The sequence below is a fragment of the Podarcis filfolensis genome (genome assembly GCF_964270895.1).
Source record: "Podarcis filfolensis genome assembly, chromosome: 10".
Taxonomy (NCBI): domain Eukaryota; kingdom Metazoa; phylum Chordata; class Lepidosauria; order Squamata; family Lacertidae; genus Podarcis; species Podarcis filfolensis.
The window spans coordinates 31,250,661-31,272,474 of record NC_139612.1 but is presented as its reverse complement, the minus strand read 5'-3'; the positions used below and the strand labels follow the sequence as shown (position 1 = coordinate 31,272,474).

The 21,814-nt window shown below is 41.5% G+C and overlaps 1 protein-coding gene across 1 annotated transcript; it reads left to right on the top strand.

The window, feature by feature from the left end:
- The first annotated feature begins 680 nt into the window (after window positions 1-680).
- On the top strand, window positions 681-21,227 carry MDM1 (Mdm1 nuclear protein). The gene is made up of 15 exons (XM_083574815.1): window positions 681-863; window positions 1,604-1,718; window positions 2,347-2,708; window positions 3,095-3,229; window positions 4,032-4,205; window positions 5,222-5,343; window positions 6,237-6,336; window positions 8,089-8,127; window positions 8,496-8,671; window positions 9,891-10,154; window positions 11,447-11,644; window positions 11,700-11,907; window positions 13,468-13,717; window positions 15,989-16,057; window positions 19,436-21,227. Exons 1-15 carry the CDS (start codon window positions 846-848, stop codon window positions 19,549-19,551), a joined length of 2,346 nt encoding a protein of 781 aa, XP_083430941.1. The 5' UTR covers window positions 681-845; the 3' UTR covers window positions 19,552-21,227.
- The last annotated feature ends 587 nt before the right edge of the window (window positions 21,228-21,814 follow it).

Sequence of the window (21,814 nt, the reverse complement as noted above, 5' to 3'; positions counted from 1 at the left end):
TCATTTTTTTATTATTTCTATGCAATTTTACACACATTTCACTTACCAGAGCAAACCTAACTTAACCAAAATATCTTTTGACTGCCCAAGTCATGTTTCAACTTTTTAGCACCCTTCGTTTATGGTGTTTGTGTGTGTGTGTGTGTGTGTGTGTGTGTAAAATTCAAAATACATCCTAACCCTAACCTACCTCGCAAGGACCCGTTTTATTGCTAGGATTTTGTCTTTAATTCTGCTGTCTTTCACCCGCAAGTTCTTTTCAGCTCGACTTCCATCACAGGAAAAGGTGGAAGGGAAGGAGACATATGTCCAGACTCCAAAACCGATCTAGTTACAAAATGCATCCTCTCTAGATACGCTAGTTACACAACACCCCCCACTCCACCCCACCCCGGAAAGAAGCGCAGAGGGGTTTTCAAGCAACCCCGTTGCGCGAGCGAGGAAGAAGAGCAGCAACTCCTCCTCCCCTCTCTTGCCATGATGCACTGGCTGAAGCCCAACTGCGCGCGGAGACACCAGCGCCCGCTTCCTCTCTCGGGGCAAGTTTGGTCCTTCTTCGTGTGCGGAGGCAGCAGCTGCAGGACCAGGAGCAGCTGAGACCATCCCTCCGAGAGCATCTTCAAGCGGGGAGATGATGGAGGCAAGCCAAGCCGGGCGCTGTGATTGGTCGGCTTCCCGCGCAGGCGCCGAGCGGGCCTGGTGGGCCAGGCCGCGGCGCTTCGTCAAGGCGACGGCCGTGTTTACAAGCGGCCGCGTCCTCCCTCTGCCCCCGTTGTCACCCCGCCCCATAACCGTCCCGGAGCGCCTCAGCCGCCCAGCTCCGTCCTCTGCTCCGTTTTAAAGCCATGCCTGTGCGCTGGAAGGTGAGACGCGGCTGTTTCTGGGGCCGCCACCTTTTCGTCTATTGGGGGCTTTTATCCATTTGCCCCCAAGGGCTTCTGCTCCTATTGTGCCCTCCCGTCAGTTTTAAGGGCCGTTTGTGGCCCCGTGGGGTTCCGTCCTGCAGGCGGGCAACCAGGCTCCTCCTTCTCCTCCTGCTGCTCCCGGCTGTCACTCAAAGCCCTATACCTGCCCTAACCCCAGCCTGGGGTTGGAGCATGCAGGAGGGGTGCCCCCGAGTGAGCACAGGGGTGGGAGTGAGTCCGCTGCCACTGGAGCTCTGAATGGGTTAGTATGTGGGCACCAGCTGGGCTGGGTTGGCATGGAAAACCTTTAGGGCCGCCGCTCATCTCGCATTCACGGCTCTGGCATCTTCCGTAGTTGTGTGCCCGGTGGAAATTCATTTCTGCCTGGCGTGGAGGTGGGTTCGTTGATAGGGAAACTTTTACCTGGGGGTTTCATGCCGGTGATGCAATGCTTAAAACTTAAAGGTTGCAGAGCTTGCGAAAACAACAACAACAACATGAGACACAAATAGGTTCGGATATGTATTAAACTCCCATGCAGATGACCCCCAATATGTCCTGTCCCTCAAGAAAAAAGATCTCATAAAGAGAGTGCAAGTGTACTCACAGGAATCTTTGCAGTAGAGTTAGGTTCGATGGAAGCTGTTGAAATAGTATGGCATCAAATCAGTGGTTTCCACGTTTTTGTCTTGCTGTAGGGATTGAGTGAGTACAAGAGGAACTTCAAATGGAGGAAATCACCTCAGTCTAGGCTTTGTAGCTCTGCACCTGAGCAAAAATGCCGATGGGCTGGACTTCGATCGGATGAGCTCGGTAAGCCAAATTAGGCCTTCTGTCCTTCTATGGCTGTATAATTACTGCTTTGTGTGTTGATTTTATAAAGTTTACCATAGTATAGAGATAACCCCCCCCCCCGACATCCTGCATGACAGCAGTATTATTTTCTAAGAAGAGAACAAAAAACAAAACAAAACCTTTCCCCAGAAAATATGGAGGCACAAAGTTGCATGTTTAAATTCAGTGACTATGGGAGAATGGACATAAATGATGATGCCTTCTGTAGCAGGGAGACATGGTTGGATGCACCTATTTATGTATTGCAAGGCTGGGCAACCTGTTGCCTTGAGCCCAGTTTTATGTGGGTAGCAAGGGGGGGTCGGAAGTGGGTAGCAGAGGGAGAGATACGGATGCCCTGCTCACTTTTGGCTTTGATCCTGTCACCACCAGTTGTGTGCCAGATGGTTTCAACCACTACAAAAAAATCACGTAGGTGTTTTTGCAGGATCTTCTAAATAAAACTAGTACTTATTTATGACGTCCATTTGCATTTCCCTTTCTCTCCTTTTTCTAACTGCTGCTTAGAAATAACATAATGCTTTGAGAAGTGGATACCTGTGTAGGATTTTCAAAATGCACAGATTTGACGTTTCCTGTTTTGCAGGAATTGCAAGAGAACCCAGTTTTATTTCTAAGAGAAGAGTGCCTTATCACAACACACAGATTTCAAAGTCCTTTGAATGGATTGGGGACAATAATTCGGAGAAAGATACGTCATCAGAATATGAAATCCACCGGCCATTGGAGTTGCGCACAAAAGACAGCAAAGATGATGTAAATCAGGAAAATATTAAAACACCTGATGCACCCAGGCTTCCTGAAAAGGTGCATTCCAGCCCTGCAAGTTCTAGATCTGAATCAACTGTAGCTCTTGCAGAAAGCAAGATGTCACCACCCAAAACAATAGGACATATAAACAAAAAACCACTATCCACCAAAAAGGAATTGGGAGAAAAAGATGGTGAGGTGAGACTACTGAAATTTCTTTTTGCTTTGATGTTAGAAGCTAAGACATAAGAGCAGCAGTTGAAGTGAATTTCTGTGCGAAATGTTTAAAAATTGCTCTTTTAAAAATTGTAGGTCTGTCATAATTATAACACATTAAGGGGTATGGTTATGGTACTGTTGAAGCACATTTTGTCATTGATATGAATGGAAGCAAGATTTGTCTTTGAAATGTATATGTTTCAGAGATGTTTATACAATATGATGGTATGACATTGCCTTCATCAACTTTATCCAAGAAAATATTTACACTAATTTTAAACAGTTCATTTAAGGTTCAAACACTGTTAGAGGAAAGGAAGTTACCATATATTTTCCCTGAGTTCATTGCCAAAACTTGTTGACAGCTTAACAGAGTTTTGCAGAGGAAAGCAGGCCTGAATATTCCATGGTCAAGCAGCTTCCCTAGAAGCTCTGAGTATCAACGGCAATTTATTTGGAAAACTCCTCAAAAGTTGTCTCCAGTGCTTGCAGCAGACCAGGTAACTTTCAAGCATATAAAAAGTAGGGTTCTTATTGTAAAGTATCATCCTGTACATGGAAGTTTTCTTAAACGTAAGCCTCACTGAATTCACTGGGGATTTCTCCAAACTTAGGTTTGTATAGGAGTTAGGTTTCCATAAAATAATATTGATGTACTTTCATTGCTATTATATTCAGGTTTATTTGGAAATAAGTTCCACTGTATTCAGTTGAGCTTGCTCCCAGTTAAACGTGCATAGGATTGCTGCCTTGATACACCAAACCATGGTGCATAAAATGTTACATGAATAGTATATGAGGAATCTGTTTCATAGAATCATAGAATTGTAGAGTTGGAAGGAACCCCAAGAGTCATTTAGTCCACCCCCTGCAATGCAGGAATCTCAACAAACCACCCCCATCAAGTTTGAAACCATACTAGACCCTGCTTCTCTTTGCAAATGTGCTAGCAGTTTTATTGTTGCACCACTCTTATGTACAGTATTTTACTAGGTAGAATCCCACAGATAAGCAGTTATCATTGGGGAGCATGAGTTGTGTTTACTTAGCTGGATCAGTGCCATAACAACTGAGAAGTTTAGACCTCTCAATTCATTATAACCTTGTTGAGTGATCTAGGAGACTTAAGCACTATTAAATCTCACTGGTTTCAGTGCAAGATCTAGGCTGCAGTCCTAGCCCCCTTACCTGGATATAAGCCCTCTTTAACTCAGTGGAGTTGCTTCTGAGTAACGGTGGTTAGGATTGCACTGTTAATTTAGCTTTAGAAATCAACAAATTAACATATTTTCTGAACCAAAGTTTATTCACAGTTCAAGTAAATCCATCCCTCCATATAAGTCTCCTGTCATTATTCCTGAAACTGAATATGAAAGGAGTTTCAAAGCTTCACCCCTTGTGAAAGAACAGAGATGCTGTTTGGAGGAGAAAGAATGTCCTGTATCTGAACCTGTAGAAATTTCATCTGGAGAAAAGGTATTACAGATTCATATTTAAGTAATTTTAAACGATTTCAAATAACTTTTGAAGTTAATACGTTGTATATATGAAGATTATCAGGCTCACGTTAGATTCTCAGCTTGTGACTCTGATTATATGGGGAAAGAAGTATTTAAAGAAAATAATGATAAGGAATTTTTAATTATAAAGTGTTGCATTTTATCTTTTTATTGAACCTTTAGCAGTGGATTGATAATATTTGGGATGCCATGTTTCTGTGCAAAGTTACTGAGTGAGTACAAGAAGCATGGAACCCGAATGTTAAGAAGGATGTAATGGCACTATGATTTTCATTTATCTACTGTGTGGAAGCTGTTCAAGCTTCTAATCACGCTCCAGTAAAGTACAGATACATACTGTTTCCCCCCCTGTGTTTTGGCTGCATAACTTACACATGCAAAGTCTCTTAATAAGCTCCCCCTTAGGCTGTATTCTTCTAATTATTCCAGAGGTTTACCCATGATATCCTAAAGTGAATTTCACTTTCTTCCTAATTAGTTATCATGTATTGTTATGTGTGTTCTTCCTTTTTGCTGCTTGTATTTTTAAATTTAATTCCATAGTAAAAAAATATTTTTTTAAAAAAGTAAGTCTCTAAAACTGAACTTTATTAAAACAAAACAAAACACTGGGGTTGATATTACTTCTTATTTCATTTCATTTTGATGCTTCCCATACGGTAATGGGCCAAAGTTCAGTAGTAAAAGCAACGGCTTTGCGTGTTGATGGTTCCAGGTCCAATCTCTGGCGCCTTCAAGTCACGCTGGGAAATATCCCTGTCTGAAACCCTGGAGAGATACTACTGTTTATAAAATATGTCAGCTAAACATTCTTCCTCAATTAAAGATATCTGAACATTTTCACATTTCAAATTTTCCTGAAACTGCTGGTACATTGAGAAGTGTCCAGACTTAAGATAATGTCTGATAGAAATGTAGTTTGTAGAGGCCTCTGGAAAAATTAATAATGTGCTTCTGAAATTTTTGCTTCAGAAAAAGGAAAAGGAAACATTTTTGAAGACTGCAGAAGATCAATCAAAGCTAAGCAAATCGGAAACAAAGCTGAAACAACATAAACAAAAACATAGGTTACTTGGATTACATAGAAATATTAAGTAAGTATCATATGACAGTTTTAGAGGGGGAGTCACATTAGTCTGGTGCAGCAAACCAACAGTGTCTTGTGACACCTTTTAAAATCAGAATTGTAGAGTTGGAAGGGATCATGAGGGTCATCTAGTCAAAACCCCTGCAGTGCAGGAATCTTTTGCCCAATTACCGTATTTTTCGCTCTATAACACGCACCCGACCATAACACGCACGTAGTTTTTAGAGGAGGAAAATCCGTAGGCATGCCACCCGTAGGCATTCCCTCCATAACACGCACAGACATTTCCCCTTACTTTCTAGGAGGAAAAAAGTGAGTGTTATGGTGCAAAAAATACGGTAATTTAATCTAGCATCTTGTAGGAGAAGGCTAAAGATTTATCTCCAAATTGTGGCTAAATAGGATATCATAATTTTAATAGGATGCAGTTCAATAGCTCTAAACTAAACTAAGTGAGAGATTTGCAGATACACAGAGGACATTAGTGGCTGACTATGCCCTGAACCATCTTGGTCATGGCTGAACTAAGCCAGAGGTAACAACAGCTCATCTTAGGAACCAAATTCAATACATGAAACAATATAATAAAAGAGCAGTGCATCTTAGAATGTGCTGAGTGGTTTTTGTTATGCTGAGCGAAGCCAATCCCCCCATATCTTCAAGGTGGACTTGAGACAGAGTGTGCCTCTTTTTACAAATGAACTGCTGCTAATAGCTTGCTTCTCCTACAGGTAATGTTTATTTCCCAGTGTTTTGCCTGGAGCTATATCATACAACATTTTCTCTCTCTTTAGTATTAGGATGAAAGATTTAAAGGGGGGGGGGAGCAATGATAAAGATTATCAGATAATTGTAAAATAATAAACCCCTCTCTCTACCCTGTGAACTTGCTTTTCCCAGGAAAATGAACACAGAATACAGATCAAATTTCTTGTCTCCAGCACAGTATATGTACAAAGATGGAGCCTGGTTACGTATCAGGGGAAACAAACCTGATCAGGTGAGTTGTCACTTTGAGTATTTCCATCTTATTTGTGAGCAGAGAAATTGGTGGTGGTGGGAACCATTTCACTGAATTTCTCCAGAAGGAGAAGTTATGCAACAGCATTAGTGAGGTGGGGTTTCTCATTACCTGTGGCAGTGGTTTAGGGCTGAATCCAACTAAATCATTTCGCAAGGGAAGCTGCTTCCACAAGTTCAGTGGAACTTCCCCTCCCTCTCCTCTCCCCATGCATCCCCTGCCCTACTCTCAAAACTGCTCGAGAGGCTTGGGAGGGACCCCACAGCATATTTGGGGTGGGTGGGGGAGGAGAGAAAGGGGAATCCTGTTGCACTCATGGAAGTTGTTTTGCTTGCACAGTGACTTGCTTGGATACAACCCATAGGTTCCTGACTATCATTTTGCACTGTCCAGGTATAGTGTCCTTTTGTTTAAAGTGGTACAGTATTGCTTTAAATGAATAGTTCAGGTGGGGCTTCATTGTTTAATTTTCTCCACCCTCTAACACTGGGCTTCAGGCCCCAAAGAGACTCTTTGCAAATTACTGAGTGACAGCGTGAAAATATAGTTATAAAGCCTTTCCAAGGGAGCTGTTGCCTGAAGGCAATTGCTAATGTGTTTTGAAAAGTGTATGTTTACTTTTGGTATAAATTCACCTCAAATTAGACTTCTGAAATATTAATACAGGGCAATTCATAATCACAGTAGGGATTTCTGGAGCCTATGACCTGCTGGGATAGAGAAACTTAGGTGTTCTTTGTGTTTCTTCATAATTCACCACAGGCATTCTCAATATCCATTCCCATCTCCTCCCAAGGTGCCCAGTTGCTCTGACCATGCATGCATCTCTTCTGCTACAGTTTTTTGCTTTTCAATCAATTTTTGCATGCAGAAAAATGGATCTTAAAAATGTGTTTAGTAAAAGAGTACTGAAACTTTACAGACAGATGTCAGAAAGCTCTCAAATTTCTTGATATTTGGATATCTCAGTGGGTGTTAAATTAAGCACAGAGTGAGTTTCTCATTGATCTTTGCTATCTAGTCAGATTGTGCTGCAAATACCAGCAATCCTATTCCCTGAAATATATAAAGGTAATTTTAAAAGCATTTTAAAGCTTGCTTAGCTTGGTGAATATGTTAATATACTAAGATTTTCCGTTCCTTGGATTTTGTGAAGTGGTTTATAATAATAAACATGACTGTGCAGTGCCTGGAAGTAAAAGCTATGGGTTGTAGCCAACTAAATCCTACTTGGAGTAGACCCATAATAATTAATAGACCTAAGTTAGCCGTTAATATCAGTGGGTTTTCTCTCATAAAACATAAAACCCTATGTTTGTACTGTTTCTAACTATTAACATAATGCTAACAATTTGAATGCTTTGATATTGTAGAGGTGTTGTTGCAGAAATTATGATACACCAGTAAAAATTAGGGCTCGGTATAATTCTGTATATTCATGGCTAACATTAACTACATGAAATACACATGCAAATATTTAATCCTGCAAGTGTCAGATTGGTTACTGATAACGCATAGTTTTAAATAGGGATGTTTATTAAGAATGCCATTCAAAACAAGTCATAAAGACAGTAGATCACATTCTTTGTAAACTGAACTGCAGGAGGCAGGATAACACCACAATCCCAACAGAAGGAAAGGGAGATTTTCATGTGAGATTGAATCTCATTTACTGTAACATAATCAAATAAGTAAATAAATACTATTTTATTTCTGTGTTACTTTCTTTAGGGTTCTCAAAACACCCTAAATACCATGTGGTATATGGAGGTTGGTTGCATCTAAGTTCTTCCTGCTTGGAGCAATTATAACGTTTCTGAACCTTCAAAATGAAATACAATGTGGCATTAAGCAAATGTATAGCTGGTAGGCTTTTTGTGCTTGCTGCATAATTTATTTAACAGCTGTGCTTGGGCTTGGCCGCTTGTAACACTTGCTTACTTTAAAAACTGTATCTGCACTCTTTCCCTTTGTTACATATGCTGCTCCTTGTTGGTGCTGCCGCTGGTCATGTACATGTGTTCTGTGACACGCTGCTCTGTGCTGTCAGTTGTGACTATTAAATGAATTAATAGTTTTAAACAAATGTTACAGACCACAATAAAATCAATCCAACTTTGTGAAATCTTCATACCTAGGTGAAAGAACTTCGGGAGAAAGCAGAGGCCTACAGGCGAAGGGTCCAGGGAACCCACTTTTCCAGAGATCATTTAAATCAGATTCTGTCAGATAACAACAGGCTTTGGGATTTGTCCTCTAATTCCAGTGCTGAAGAAATCATTAGCAACAATGTCAGAGCTCTAGATCTTGCAGGGTAAGGGATTCTGTGTGGAATAAGCCGACCTGGAATATGATAGTTTAAGAAATGGAATATTCATTTCACTAAATGAGTGCAATTTGTGGTTACAGCCTCTAATATTCCAATCATACCGCTTCGTGCAGTGATCTTGAATTCATTTAGGACTGCTCTAGACAAAACGTGCTAAAATGGCCATTCTTGGCATGAAATTCTCCCTTTTTTCATCTCCGCAATGTTAGTAATGAAACATATGAATGTTTGATTGTGTGTATTAATACTTTTTTGTGGCAGAAAACTTTTTAAACCAAGAAATGAAATCAAGTTCAGTGGGGTTTATTGCATATCTATTTTATTAGCAGCACAACCCTAAACATATTTATTCAGCAGTAGAACCCTTTGATTTTAATGGCAAATACTTCCATGAAAATTTGTTAAGTGACTGTAGCCTATGCAAAATGGATTTCAAGCGCTCAGCATCTCTAGATCATGTTGGAAGTATGTGTGTGAAGACTGGTTTTTGCAGGCTGTGCATCTGTGCTTCCACACAAGAACATGCTACATGGGGGTAAGAGGGAAAACGAATCCAGTAACTGAGTGCCCCTATAGTGCCCTCCAGTTGTTGTTGGGTGTCAGCTCCTATTAACCCAATCCAGCATGGTTAATATTCAGGTATTATGGGAATTCTAGCTGAAAACATCTGAAAAGTCACCAGGTTGGGGAAGACTGCCCTTCTGGCCCTATTCAGTAGGAGGTTTAGTAGGAAGCAGCAGTCATATCCGACTCTTCTATGTCGAAGTTTAAAATTCTGCATTACAGTACATACACAGGAGTTGGAATTCAAAGAGTTACTTTAGGCTCGGGCATATCTGATGAGCTTTTGGCTTTTTTATTTAACCAATAATCCTCAGTGCCATTTTGCAAACTTGCCTTGAAACTTATCTCAGTTTCAAGCGTTTTCCGTGTGACCTGAAGCCACCCAGAGCACCTTTGATCTTACAGAACTGGTTATGCAATTTTTTGAATACTGGCTGCAAAGGCTTTAATTTACAAGTTTAAAACCCTAGCGGATTCCCTACAAGCTGAACTACGTGTATGTTGGTATGAAGTATAAAACTTCTCAGATTTTATACGATAGTTTTGCTTTTAATCATACGTTTGAGTCCGATCAGTATATTTCTGAATACATAAGGGAACATCCTGAATTCACTGCACTGCTTGCTTCCTCTTTATACAGAGTCCGTGAGAGAAAGCTCTTGCCACATCCTGAATTGCCAAAACAGTCCCAGCTGAACAACACTGGGAAATTAGGCATGTCAGACGCTGCCACTGTTCCAGTCAAACAGCGTTTGGTTTGGGACAAACCAGGCAATGATGAGCAACTGGAAAATCAGTCACCAGCATTAGAGGAAGAAGAGGAGGCGAAACGTAAGCCGGAACCGGAAGAGATTGAAGAACTGGAAGAAAACGATAAGGATGCCAATACAGACGCCCCGCAAGTGTAAGTATCTAAAATTATGTTTCAAACCAACGTCATTCAGTTATGACAATTACACGCAATGTCTGTTAAGTAGGGCAGTGACAGTTTCACTATGTAATGGAGAAATCAAATCGATGTACATGAATGAGGTTAGAAATTACTATTTCAGTTTGAACTAGGTTTTTTTTTGGTCTTACTAATTAGCCACAGGAGACATTTCAAGCATCACTATTCATTCAGAAACTGTTGGTTGCCACTTGTTGCTAATCCTGAATTGCACGACTTGCAATAAACCATGGTTTTCATGTTTGGATGCAGTGATGAGCTAATTAAGCATAGTACGCCAGGGGACATTGTGGTGGGAGCACATGAGTACAAGGCTTGTTCATGTAATGCCATACCATGTTTTGAAGTTGTATCAAGAAAGAATGATTAACCTCCTGCTGCCATACACACATGGATTATTTTACTCATATTGCGAATTGGGAATTGCTCTAAAAACCATGCTGAAAATTACTTTCCATGTTAGTTTTTTTTCCTCCTTATGGGAAGCAGCTGGAAAATGGCTGACAATGCATGACTTGGTAACATGAGAATCATGAGATAATGGTTTAGAGATACAGCTGGTGACATTCTTCAAAGCATATTAAATATGAAAACATCATTTTTTTAAAAAAGTATGTGTTCACTCTTTGATATTGATAAAGATCACAAATGGGAAAAGTTGACAAGGTAGATCCAACTTCATTTGCTGGTGTACAAATACGAAATGAAATGAAATTTATTATGGTCCCAGACCAGTTTTGGTATACAAATATAACTCGGAGCATAATGACTGTTTTGTGGTGATACTAAGACAGGACACTTTCTTAAGATAGAGAAGAACAGGAAAACTAGGTAGAAAACCAGTATTACTGGGGGTCGAAGTTGCACTAAAGATAACACTATGGGGGCCATAATGGTGAAAGGGAGGAGGCTTTTTGGATATCTGTGAGGCCAGTGAATAATGGGTGTAAGACAGCCATTAATAATTTAGATTGTATAAAAAGAATGATTCTGTCTATTGGACCGAACGTGTAAAATTTGTAAGCAGTCTACCTAGAATATTTGTGGGAACCAACCAAACCCACAGAAATGAAGATATAACTGTATATTTTGAAGGATCTCTTGTGGTTTCCATTCTCTCTTGTTCATGGCCTATATAATACATAGAACAAAATAAGACTTTTCAATTTATTAATTATGGCCACCAACAAATTAGAGGATACATTTTTTACCATGTGTATATTTGTATGTTTTGTCATATTTTTCAGAGAAGAAAACATGAATTCTCCAGGTGATATGGCCGAGTCTTCTTTGGTATCCTCACAAGAGGGTGGCCGGCTTCCTACTCCACAGCTAAGGGCACTTGGTGGAGCCCAAAGAACCCATCATGACCTTACAACACCAACTGCTGGTAACAATTTAATGATTCATAGATATAGATACAGTATAGAGACAGAGACATATAGGTATATAGACACACACACACACACACACACACACACACACACACACACGTCTTAAATATAAAAAGAATGCAAAGCAATTTATTTCTAGAAATTCAGCATTAACAATAGTGTGTTCTTTTATTCCTGTACGAGGTGCTGTTTTAGTATCTCCTCCAAAAGTGAAGTCTTCATCCTCGCTGCATGTGAGGCAGGGGTCTTCAGAAAAGCATGCCTTGGCAAGTCAAATCTCAAGGGAAGACTTGAAAAGAAAATCTAACAGGGTGGTACGTTTTGCTTAAAATTTACTTAGAATTACCATTTGCTTTCGCTTTCTTTGTTTTCACGTTTACTGAATAAAAATGACAAATTAGTGTTATCTGTTGAAGACCGTGAAGCAGTTACAGTTTTATCAAACAAATGTCATGGAAGTAATGGGGGAAATAACAGACTATGTATTCCAGTTGCTAAACATTGCACAGACATGCACTAACCGCTGATGGAGTGTTTTACTGCAGGCTTTAGACTGAAAGCACTTCCTATCAGCCCCTCCTCAGACGCGCTGAGATTTGGAGAACCCTTTTCTTTCCACTATGCTTGAGGTGTGGAAGAGGAGTCAGGGGTCCTTGGCTTCCCAGCCGTTTCTACTACACCCTTTCCTGGATCACCCAGGGTCTACCTGCCTGGGGACATTATAACCAATTTCATATGTTGGAGGAGGCTGGTAACTCAAAAGAGGGGGATCTATTTGAGAGGGAGCCCCCGAGGCCCCCAAATCCCCCAAATCAGCTTATGACGCTGTTCCTGATCCTAAAAAACCATTGACTAACAGTTCTATAGGCCTGTAGCTATGCAAGGCAAATGGCCTTCCCTAGACCATTAATTGACAGCCTTTGAAAATGAGTGCCAGTGATACATTATCTGCAGGAATGGGCCGGTCTGAGATTTGTATTAGATGCTATTGAATGCAGTTTCCAAAGTTTATGTGCTAAACAGGGCAAGCTCAGCCTCAGTGAAGCAAGCCTATCTGAAACTAATTCACCACTGGTACCTCCCTCTGGTGAAATTAAGTCATAGTAAACCACCCCTATCACTTGATGGTTGGAGATGGATGCTTGGAATGAGGCTCCTACCTCCACTTATGCGATTCAATCTTTGATCATTTCTAAAATGACTAACTAAAGGTAAAGGTAAAGCTAAAGGGACCCTTGACCATTAGGTCCAGTTGTGACTGACTCTGGGGATGCGGCGCTCATCTCACTTTATTGGCCGAGGGAGCCGGTGTACAGCTTCCGGGTCATGTGGCCAGCATGACTAAGCCATGTGGCCAGAGCAGCGCATGAAAACGCCGTTTACCTTCCCACCGGAGTGGTACCTATTTATCTACTTGCCCTTTGACGTGCTTTCAAACTGCTAGGTTGGCAGGAGCAGGGACCGAGCAACAGGAGCTCACCCTGTCGCGGGGATTCGAACCGCCGACCTTCTGATTGGCAAGTCCTAGGCACTGTGGTTTAACCCACAGTGCCACCCGCGTCCCTCTAAAAATGACTAACTAGATGATCTCAAAAGCAGTCCCTTCAGCTCTTTCCCCCCTCTATTTTCACTGGCCCAAAACTCCTCCGTACACAGCTATTAACCTGCATTTATGCACTCATGAAACTAGTTTGAGGGACTAGTGTGTGCAGAAGTGATCAGTTAAATGTGACATTCATTTAAAGTAACTTCAATGTCTTCAGCCAGACATAGCTAACTAAGTGGAAAAGGACATTCTTGTTCATTTCCTGTGAACAGCATTGGCACAGTTTTTCACAACGTGACAGGGTCTTTTTTCAACTCTGTATTTTCAGGATGAAGAGGATACGCCACTGAGTCCTTCCCCAGCTGCTGGGCTGAAAACTGTGGATCCTTTGCCTCTGAGGAAAGATCAATGGTGCAGCCGAGATTCGTCTGGTGCAAGAAGCTCTCCAGCTTCAGCATATTCAGGGCAGACAACAAAAGTTCCTGGCTTGAAATCAGCCAAGGATGCTTCTCTGCCCTATTGGAGTCCATCGTGCCGCATTCAAGGAATGCTTAGGGATCCTGAGTTTCAGCATAACGGTTGGCTTACTTTCTACACAATTTTGCACCTTTTTTAGATAGGTAGAATGGCTTTAAATAAGAGCTTCTGGGTCTTGGCAGGAGCAGCAATAGAAACTCTTCATTTCTGTGAATCTGTACGTTGAAAAATACCCAAGTATCTCCTATTACTCTGCAATGTGACCCCACACTGAAAAACTGAAACAGCCAAAAGTAGACAGCTCCCTTAAGCATGCAGAAACTTTCTATTAAATATGTTTCTCAACTTATTTATATCCACTGATATAAAATATTAAAGCAGTGTATATGTTGAGAGTAATGCAAGCTGAACGGCTAATGTGCATAACAACTGGCTGTCATGCATACTCAACAGGCCACTTGATGGCATTGGACCCAATTTGGGCTCAAGCCTGGCACAGGGATTTGCCTGGCCCCTCCCAGCTTTTGCCCCATCTGGTTTGAGCAGCGGGGCTGCAAATGCATCCCTGGCCCTACTATTCTGTTAGGCTGTGATGCCCCCTGGCCAGGGTTTGGACTACGCATGTAGCCTGTGTTTCTGACTTGCCAGCATCTGTTCCTAGAGCCTTGAAAAGACTATATGAATAGAAGCAGGAGCATGCAGCCTTTTCTCCAGCAGGACCTGAATTCTCTTGGAGATGATCTGCCAGCAGTGGGGTGGGACCACAGATAGTTCACGCTCTTTCTGTTCCAGCCCTCTTTTCCCTGCTGGGTAACCCTTCCTCAGCTGGTTAACTCTTCCCTCGTCTACAGTTCTGATGATGATTGACCCCATGGTTGCTATTATATTCAGGATTGTGGGAAGAACAGGGGTGGCTCACAGCTTTCCTCTTCCTGCGATCCTCGCTTTTGCTGCTCATGTGACTAGGGAACAGCTGAGAGGTGACAAGAGGCTGAGCTGCAGAAAAATAATTGATCTTTACCTGGAGGCCTATCCCTTCCTCTTCTGCTTGACTGATCAGTGGGAGGGTATGTTGGGGGCCACAAAGGATTAGGCAGTGGGCCAGAAGCAGTCTGAGGGGTGCAGATTTCACACTTCTGAACTAGAGAAAGAAAGAAAAAGGCATGTTTCTTGAAGACTATGCATACTGAGTGGAGAATGTGCATATTGAGCAGGAAGTAGAAAAGATTTGGTTGAGAGACCCGTATTCCCCAAGGCCTGTTGGAGATTATGTATATTTACTTGGAAATGTGTACAGTTGATTCTTGAAGCCTGATGAATGCAGATGATGGTTGGCTGTTACGCACACTCACCACTCAATTTGCACCACCTCGACCTATACAAATACAATAAAACAATGCAAAATAATCATAAAAATGACTGGATCATCTTAAAAAACTTTTGAAACAACCAAATAGGCCTGTTGTCGTAAAAAAGAGATGTTGGAAGGGTAGCTACAGGGATACTTGCTAACTAAAACAAATAGGATTGAAATGGAGGCAGTGACAAATCGTGGATGAATATAGATTATGAGATTCAGTAGACTGCTGTAGCAGCTTTCTTTTCAAACAGTTCACACTGAGAGAATACAGTTGGACTACATGACCCCTACCAACTCCATATGTCTATGATTCTATGATTTTATGTACAATATGGATATTTTTCTTTACATCTCAACACTAATCTGAAGGAGTTAATATGTTGGGGGAATGCTTTGTGGACCAACATTGTTGAAGAACGTTGACTGTACATTAGTGCCGTATTTTTCCTGTGTATAAGACGCCCCCATGTATAAGACGACCCCTATTTTTTTAAACCCAAAATTATGAAATTAAGTTGTTTAGCTTTTTTTGGGGAGGGGGAGTTCACTTCTGCCAATTGCTCACCCGCCTGCCTGCCACTGCCAATCACTTGCCACAGCCGCTGCGATTGCATACCTCTCCACAGCCGCCAACTGTCTGCCCGCTCGCCGCCACCAACAGCCCACCCACCCACTTGCCGCAGCCGCCATCGCTTGCCCGCCTCTCCACAGCCACCAGTTGCCTGCCCAGTTGCCGCAGCCACAGCCAATTGCCAGCAGGCCTTGCCGCAGCCACCAATCATCCGCCCAATCGCTGCTGCCAATCTCTTGCCTGCTGCTGCCATTAATCGCACATTCTCCCTCTGCATTCACGATCCATGTATAAGACGACACCCAATTTGTGCCTGTTTTTTTTAGCATTTTTTAAAGCGTCGTCTTATACACAGAAAAATATAGTATATTGGCTTTCCCATGAGGAGGTAAAGTATTTGTGGACTGGAGAAATGCAATGTTGTGTGCTGTTTCTTTTTAGGCGGTGTTGCAAGCCCTAAAAGGAGCTGGATGCAATTACCACTTCAGGAGAGAAACTATAATGATGAAGGTATTTCCCCTCTTTTATCCATGTTAAATATAACTAGAGCCGTTAATAATTTTTAGGCATTTATTATTAATGTAGTCATTAATAATAACAACACATAATTCTGTACAGTATTTCAGTTTCCCCTCCTTTTTTTCCCCTCAGTAGGAACTATTAAAGCTGTTGTAAAAATAGATATTTCATACTAATTCATGCTAATGGAAACTTAAAAAGTGTGTATAAATATATAACCAGTCTCTTTCTCTCTCTTTCTCTCTCTCTCTCTCTCTCTCTCTCTCTCTCTCTCTCTCACACACACACACACACACACGTGTATGAATATGAGAATTTACATGCATGTGTTATGCAGTGAACTGTTCTGTTTGTGACGATTATAGAATCCCATGGCTTAGTTCAGTGGAACCTTGGTTGTCGAACATAATCTGTTCCGGAAGAGCGTTCGACTTCTGAAATGTTCAGCAACTGAGGTGCAATTGCTGGTAGGCAAAATCCGTTGAAAAAATGGAGAAACACGCCTCAGAAGCTGTTTGACTTCTGAGGCGCGTTTGAAAACAGAAGCATTCACTTCCGGGTTGTTGGCGTTCTAAAGCTGAAACATTCGACTTCCAAAGTGTTCGACGATCAAGGTTCCACTGTATGTCTTCCCACTATGTTTGGATGTAGTGTTAGCTGTGGTTGAGAGCTACAAGAGCAGTCCTGAGTGAGCCTTGGCTTTGTGCACTCTCCTCAGGCCATGGTGGAGGAGGTCAGAAACATGCCATACAGACCCTAAACTGAGGTTAACCTTAATCAGTAGAAACAAGCCAGCTTCATTAAGTATGGTTTGAAGTTGGCTTGTTTCAATGCACAGTATTCAGTATTCACCACAATTAGGTGTTACATCTGATTAAAGCTGTTGTGTAGACCTCTGTAGCTATACCATTCCAAGATCATAAGTACGTGGGGAAAGAATTTTAGTATGCCCTGATTTATTAACTCCCTTGGAACTTGAAGACTACAAAACTTAGCACCATGTCTGCTACCTGTAGCAGCCTTACCATCCCTTGTCTGTGCATAGCATCTTAGATTTGGTTTCTGTTTTCCCTCTAACCATTCTTCTTCATTGCATTGTTCTCTTGGGACAACAAAGCACATATTTGATCAAATATTTTCAAACTCTACGACCTCCCTAAATGCACCTTTTAGATTTGAACTGCAAATAAGATCAAGGGAGTGTTTGACTGGAATTATGATGCTAACTACCATCAAGGGCCTAGGACAAGGAGAGAGTAGGGTCGTTCAGGTCTCCACTGAACTTCTTAAGGCTCATTATACAGTGGTACCTCAGGTTAAGAACTTAATTCGTTCCGGAGGTCCGTACTTAACCTGAAACTGTTCTTAACCTGAAGCACCACTTTAGCTAATGGGGCCTCCTGCTGCCACCGTGCTACCGCTGCGCAATTTCTGTTCTCATCCTGAAGCAAAGTTCTTAACCCGAGGTACTATTTCTAGGTTAGTGGAGTGTGTAACCTGAAGTGTATGTAACCTGAAGTGTATGTAACCCGAGGTACCACTGTATATCAATCGCAGGCAAACAAAAAGTGGATAAAAAGAGGAGACCACAGGCTAAATCACACAATTATTTCTGAGACAGTGAAACCTGTACAAAATAACGATGCTACATAGGTTTCAAATGGGGAACTGTTGGTGAGAAACGGCCCTCACAACCACATAAAAAGAAATACTCACAGTTTTCTTTCCATCTCTGTAGCGTGGCAGCTTTTGATGTAGGGTCATGACTTGCACACACACAAAAACAACAACCCCGAGGCGGAAAAATCTGTGTTCATTGGTTTTTGCACCTCTGAATTAATGTGTGAATCATCCCTAACACTTGCCATTAAAGAGGAATTGTTTAGCTTGCAATGCCCCATTGCACAGATTGAGACGGGAGATGCTTGGAAGTACTTGCTCAGAATTAAGGGCTGCATATGCAAATATCATAGAAAATGCTGCACCTTCTGAGTAAGGTCCACCTGATACCTGGCCCTTTTAGCAGCTTTCAGTAATAGCTAAGACTGAAAAGTGTGTGGGCTGTGCAGATTGCTCAGCAAAGCAACTATAAATGTTTACAGAAAGCCTCTAAAGTCAACCAGGTCTTCAGCAATGCCCTGCAGTCTCATCACTCTTCTTGAGATGACAGATTGTTGCCAAACAGTTGCTCTGCTGCTGAAAACAAACGATTAGCAGCAGAAAAACTAGTAACTGAAATTTTATCTAATTTTAAATGCACACATTTACCGTGCAATGCTTAGGTGCTGAGTCTTGGCGCCTCTTTAATGGTAGTTTCAGGAAAGGAACTCTAGTGATGGAGGTAGTCTGTAATTTTTCTTGCATGAAGTGTTTTTGAACATTTCTCAGGCAAGCTCTTTCAGAAACTTAGTGCAACTTAGTACCACAAAACTAGCATATAAAGACAAACCAGGCAGCTGCTCTTTCAACAGCTTTCCGGTTTGGTCTCTTGCGATTATGGCAGGCAAGACTCTTGACGATGTTGTATTACAAAAATAGTGACTTGGTAGAAACTCTTAATTTTGTGTGGATTTGAGCAACGTATGGTTCATGGGTAAGTATGTCCATCTATCAGTTCATGCTCCATGCAGCAGGATTGCTTTGCTCTCCTTATGTGCAGCGCATAAGTTACATGGTAGCCAGAGGCTACTCAGAGTGCACATTGGAAGCGATGCATGAATCAAGAGTGTACCTCAGAATTCTTTGCAGTGTTGCAGAAGATGCTGTGGCATGCCTCTTGGCTCATGCTTTGATTTCCTGGAACTGGGGTGCAAGCAATATTTTCCACCGTAGAGTTTTCCGTAGCTTCAGTCCCCTTGTGTGTGCTGTTGCTACATCTGTATCTTCTTACAGCTAAGTTCACCCCACGCAGTATGGTCAAAAGTGTGGCCCATGTTAACTGTCAATGAAAGTGAAATGGTATTTCCACTGGACTGAGTTTGCACCAGTACAAGAAAGCATACATTGGAATCACATGTGTTCATTTATGCTTTTGGTCCTTTCAGAAATAAAATACAGCACCTCTAGTTTCAATATTAATAGGTTGCTCTTAAAAAGTATAATTGTGTTGTTGTTTTTTAAAGTACCATACAGTTCAGGAAACTTTGAAGGTATGCCTTGTGTCATAATTTTAAAAACCAATCTAAATCTGGCTTCACTATCCATATATACTCCTAACTCCCAAATAATTATATGTTTGTTGGTAAGTTTGTGTTAACCTTACAGCTCCTAAAGAGGACAATGTCCATTTTAGCAAGCCCCTAAGCGTATTTTGCTTATCTTGTTACCATGGATCTGATTGGTTCCCCCCCCCCTTTGTTATGTTTACAGATGATGATGACCGATTGTCCCAGCTATCTGCTCGATCTGCTGCTTCTAGTTCACTGGCATCTCAGGTTCTAGAACGAGCGCAGAGGAGAAAGGAGAACTTCTGGGGCAAAATGTGATTGCCTTCAGCTATACTCCTGAATTGTTTTGGTATTTTAATACCAATTTGTGGAAATTATTTGAGGCTGAATTCTGGTTGTTTGCACTTACCACTTTGGTAAAAGGGTCCCATATAGGAAATGCTGGATATTCACATCCCTTTATCTTGGATGGGACAGGGATAGATGACCTGTGATCCTTTGGGAGTTTTTGCGTGACAGCTCCACTCTGGTCATTGGCCGCCCTGGCTGGGACTGATGAGAGCTTAGAGTCTAGCAATATCTAGAGGTCACAGGCAAGGTTCCTGCTGGCATGGGTTCTGGGAATGCACAACCTGTCTTAGATTTGAGCTCTACCTCATTTGGTCACAAATGTTTTTAGCTAGAGCAGTGTCAGTTTTGTTCAAATGGCATTATAGCAGAGAAGTGTTGTCATGCTACAATGTGTTCATCTTCATCATCCATCACAAAGAGGAGATTGTCAAGTATTCCCAGTGAAGTAAGAGTAAATAACATGAAGGATGAACCCAGGTGTAGGTTGCCAGCATTGATTCCTGATCTCAGCTTTTCTTCATCTCTTCTGGCACTCACTGAGCCCCAAAATCCTTTAATCCCACCCAGCATATTCATATAAATAAATCAGATTCCTCGTGTCAGATTCATCAGCACTGATTTTTATGCTCCAATGCAGTCTTGGCATTTACCCAAAGCTATTATGGACCCAACATGATTTTTGATTTGGTCATGTCTGTGCAGGTTCCAGCAGGAATCAATGTAGCTTCTGTGGCTGCCTTGGCAATGCCAACCTGAGTCAGTTTTCATTATGAGAGTACCAAGTAAGAGACAACCACAAAAGTTACTCTCATGACCCAACACCACAGCATCCTGTTACTTTGGTTCTGTCCTCAATATACATTTCAGTGTCACTCCCCTTCACCTGTTAGCATTTTTATCATAAAGACGAAGCTAAATCTCAGTCCATAATACTCCAGGTAATGAAGCCCATGAGCAGTATCTGAACCGAAGCGTTCTTCAACATTTCACAGAAGGAAATGTTATTGGCAGTCTATGAGCCAGACAAAGACTTGTTGCCGCCCATTCAACTAGTGGTTGTTTGAGTAGTTGTTTAAAAGTAAATTTTAAACAGGCCTCTCAATTGGATTGGGATTGTCATTGGGGACAAAGAGTTAAAGCTGTGCTGCCCCACACCAATGTCCCAGTCCGGATCAGGGCTCCCACACCTGCAACTTACTTTTTAAAATGATTCATATCATTGTTAATTGTGTGAATAGAATAATGCCTAGTTTGGCCCTAGTTGTATTTAAATCACAGTTGTGTTTCTCTGTCATGATAATTTTCAGGTTTGTACACGTGATCACTGTTAGCCATATTGAGTTTTAAATGTTGTATTTCGATCACCACAGCGGATTCTTCTCAAGACTCAGGGAATTGGAAAGAACTGAACTTGATGACAATGCAATGTTGTCTTGCTGTGCTGTTTCAGAATTATTGGCATCGTAGAAATATTTTTAAAGCTAAAATGGGTTTATTCTTTCACAGATTAGCCCACAGCATTTTAACATTCAACAGCACTGTTTATAAAGAAGTGATGGAACTTTCATTATTATTTTTACTGTTAGAATTTTATGATTAAAAAAATTGCTTTTTATGTGTTTTAAAATAAAAATCAAGTTGTATATTTGTGTACGTCAGGTCCTTAATTAGAAATAACCCTGTTATAACTGGAGATTTCACTTTTGCATGCTTTTACCCATAATTCTGTTTTATTTCCACACTAATTGTGAAAGGTACCTCTCAAAATCCATGCCATAATATTTAAATTAGTATTTTCTCTAAAAAGAGCTACATTGTCAGGCTGGAGCCAGCAAATGAGCAACAGCAGCTGCCAGACTTGGACAGCAGCCCAGGGCATGAAGGGAGAATTGTTAGGATGACCAGAGGGAAGTACAGGGGGGAGTTCACAGCCCAGAGAAACACAGGAGTTATCAGACAATAGCTTGTCTGCGCCAGTTTCCAAGCCTCTCAGCATGCAGGAATGCAGGAGAGGAGGGGTACAAGAAAAGGGGAAATGGACATCACAGAAGTCATGGAAGAGATGCATTTTCACACGTTGTTTCCGGAGGAGGAGGAACAATGCTGAGGATTTAGTTGAGTCATCATCAGGGTAGCCATAAGTGACGGGGGCAGAGAGCTCTGGACAAGTGGCATGTTTTTTTCTGGAATAAAACCAACTTTTAATTGACTGTACCTATTCGTGTTGCCA

Excerpts from the sequence above, each read along its gene's own strand:
- MDM1 (XM_083574815.1), top strand. Across the intron at positions 2,709-3,094 it reads TGGGAGAAAAAGATGGTGAG|CTTAACAGAGTTTTGCAGAG; the intron begins GTGAGACTACTG and ends ACTTGTTGACAG. Across the intron at positions 3,230-4,031 it reads CAGTGCTTGCAGCAGACCAG|TTTATTCACAGTTCAAGTAA; the intron begins GTAACTTTCAAG and ends TCTGAACCAAAG.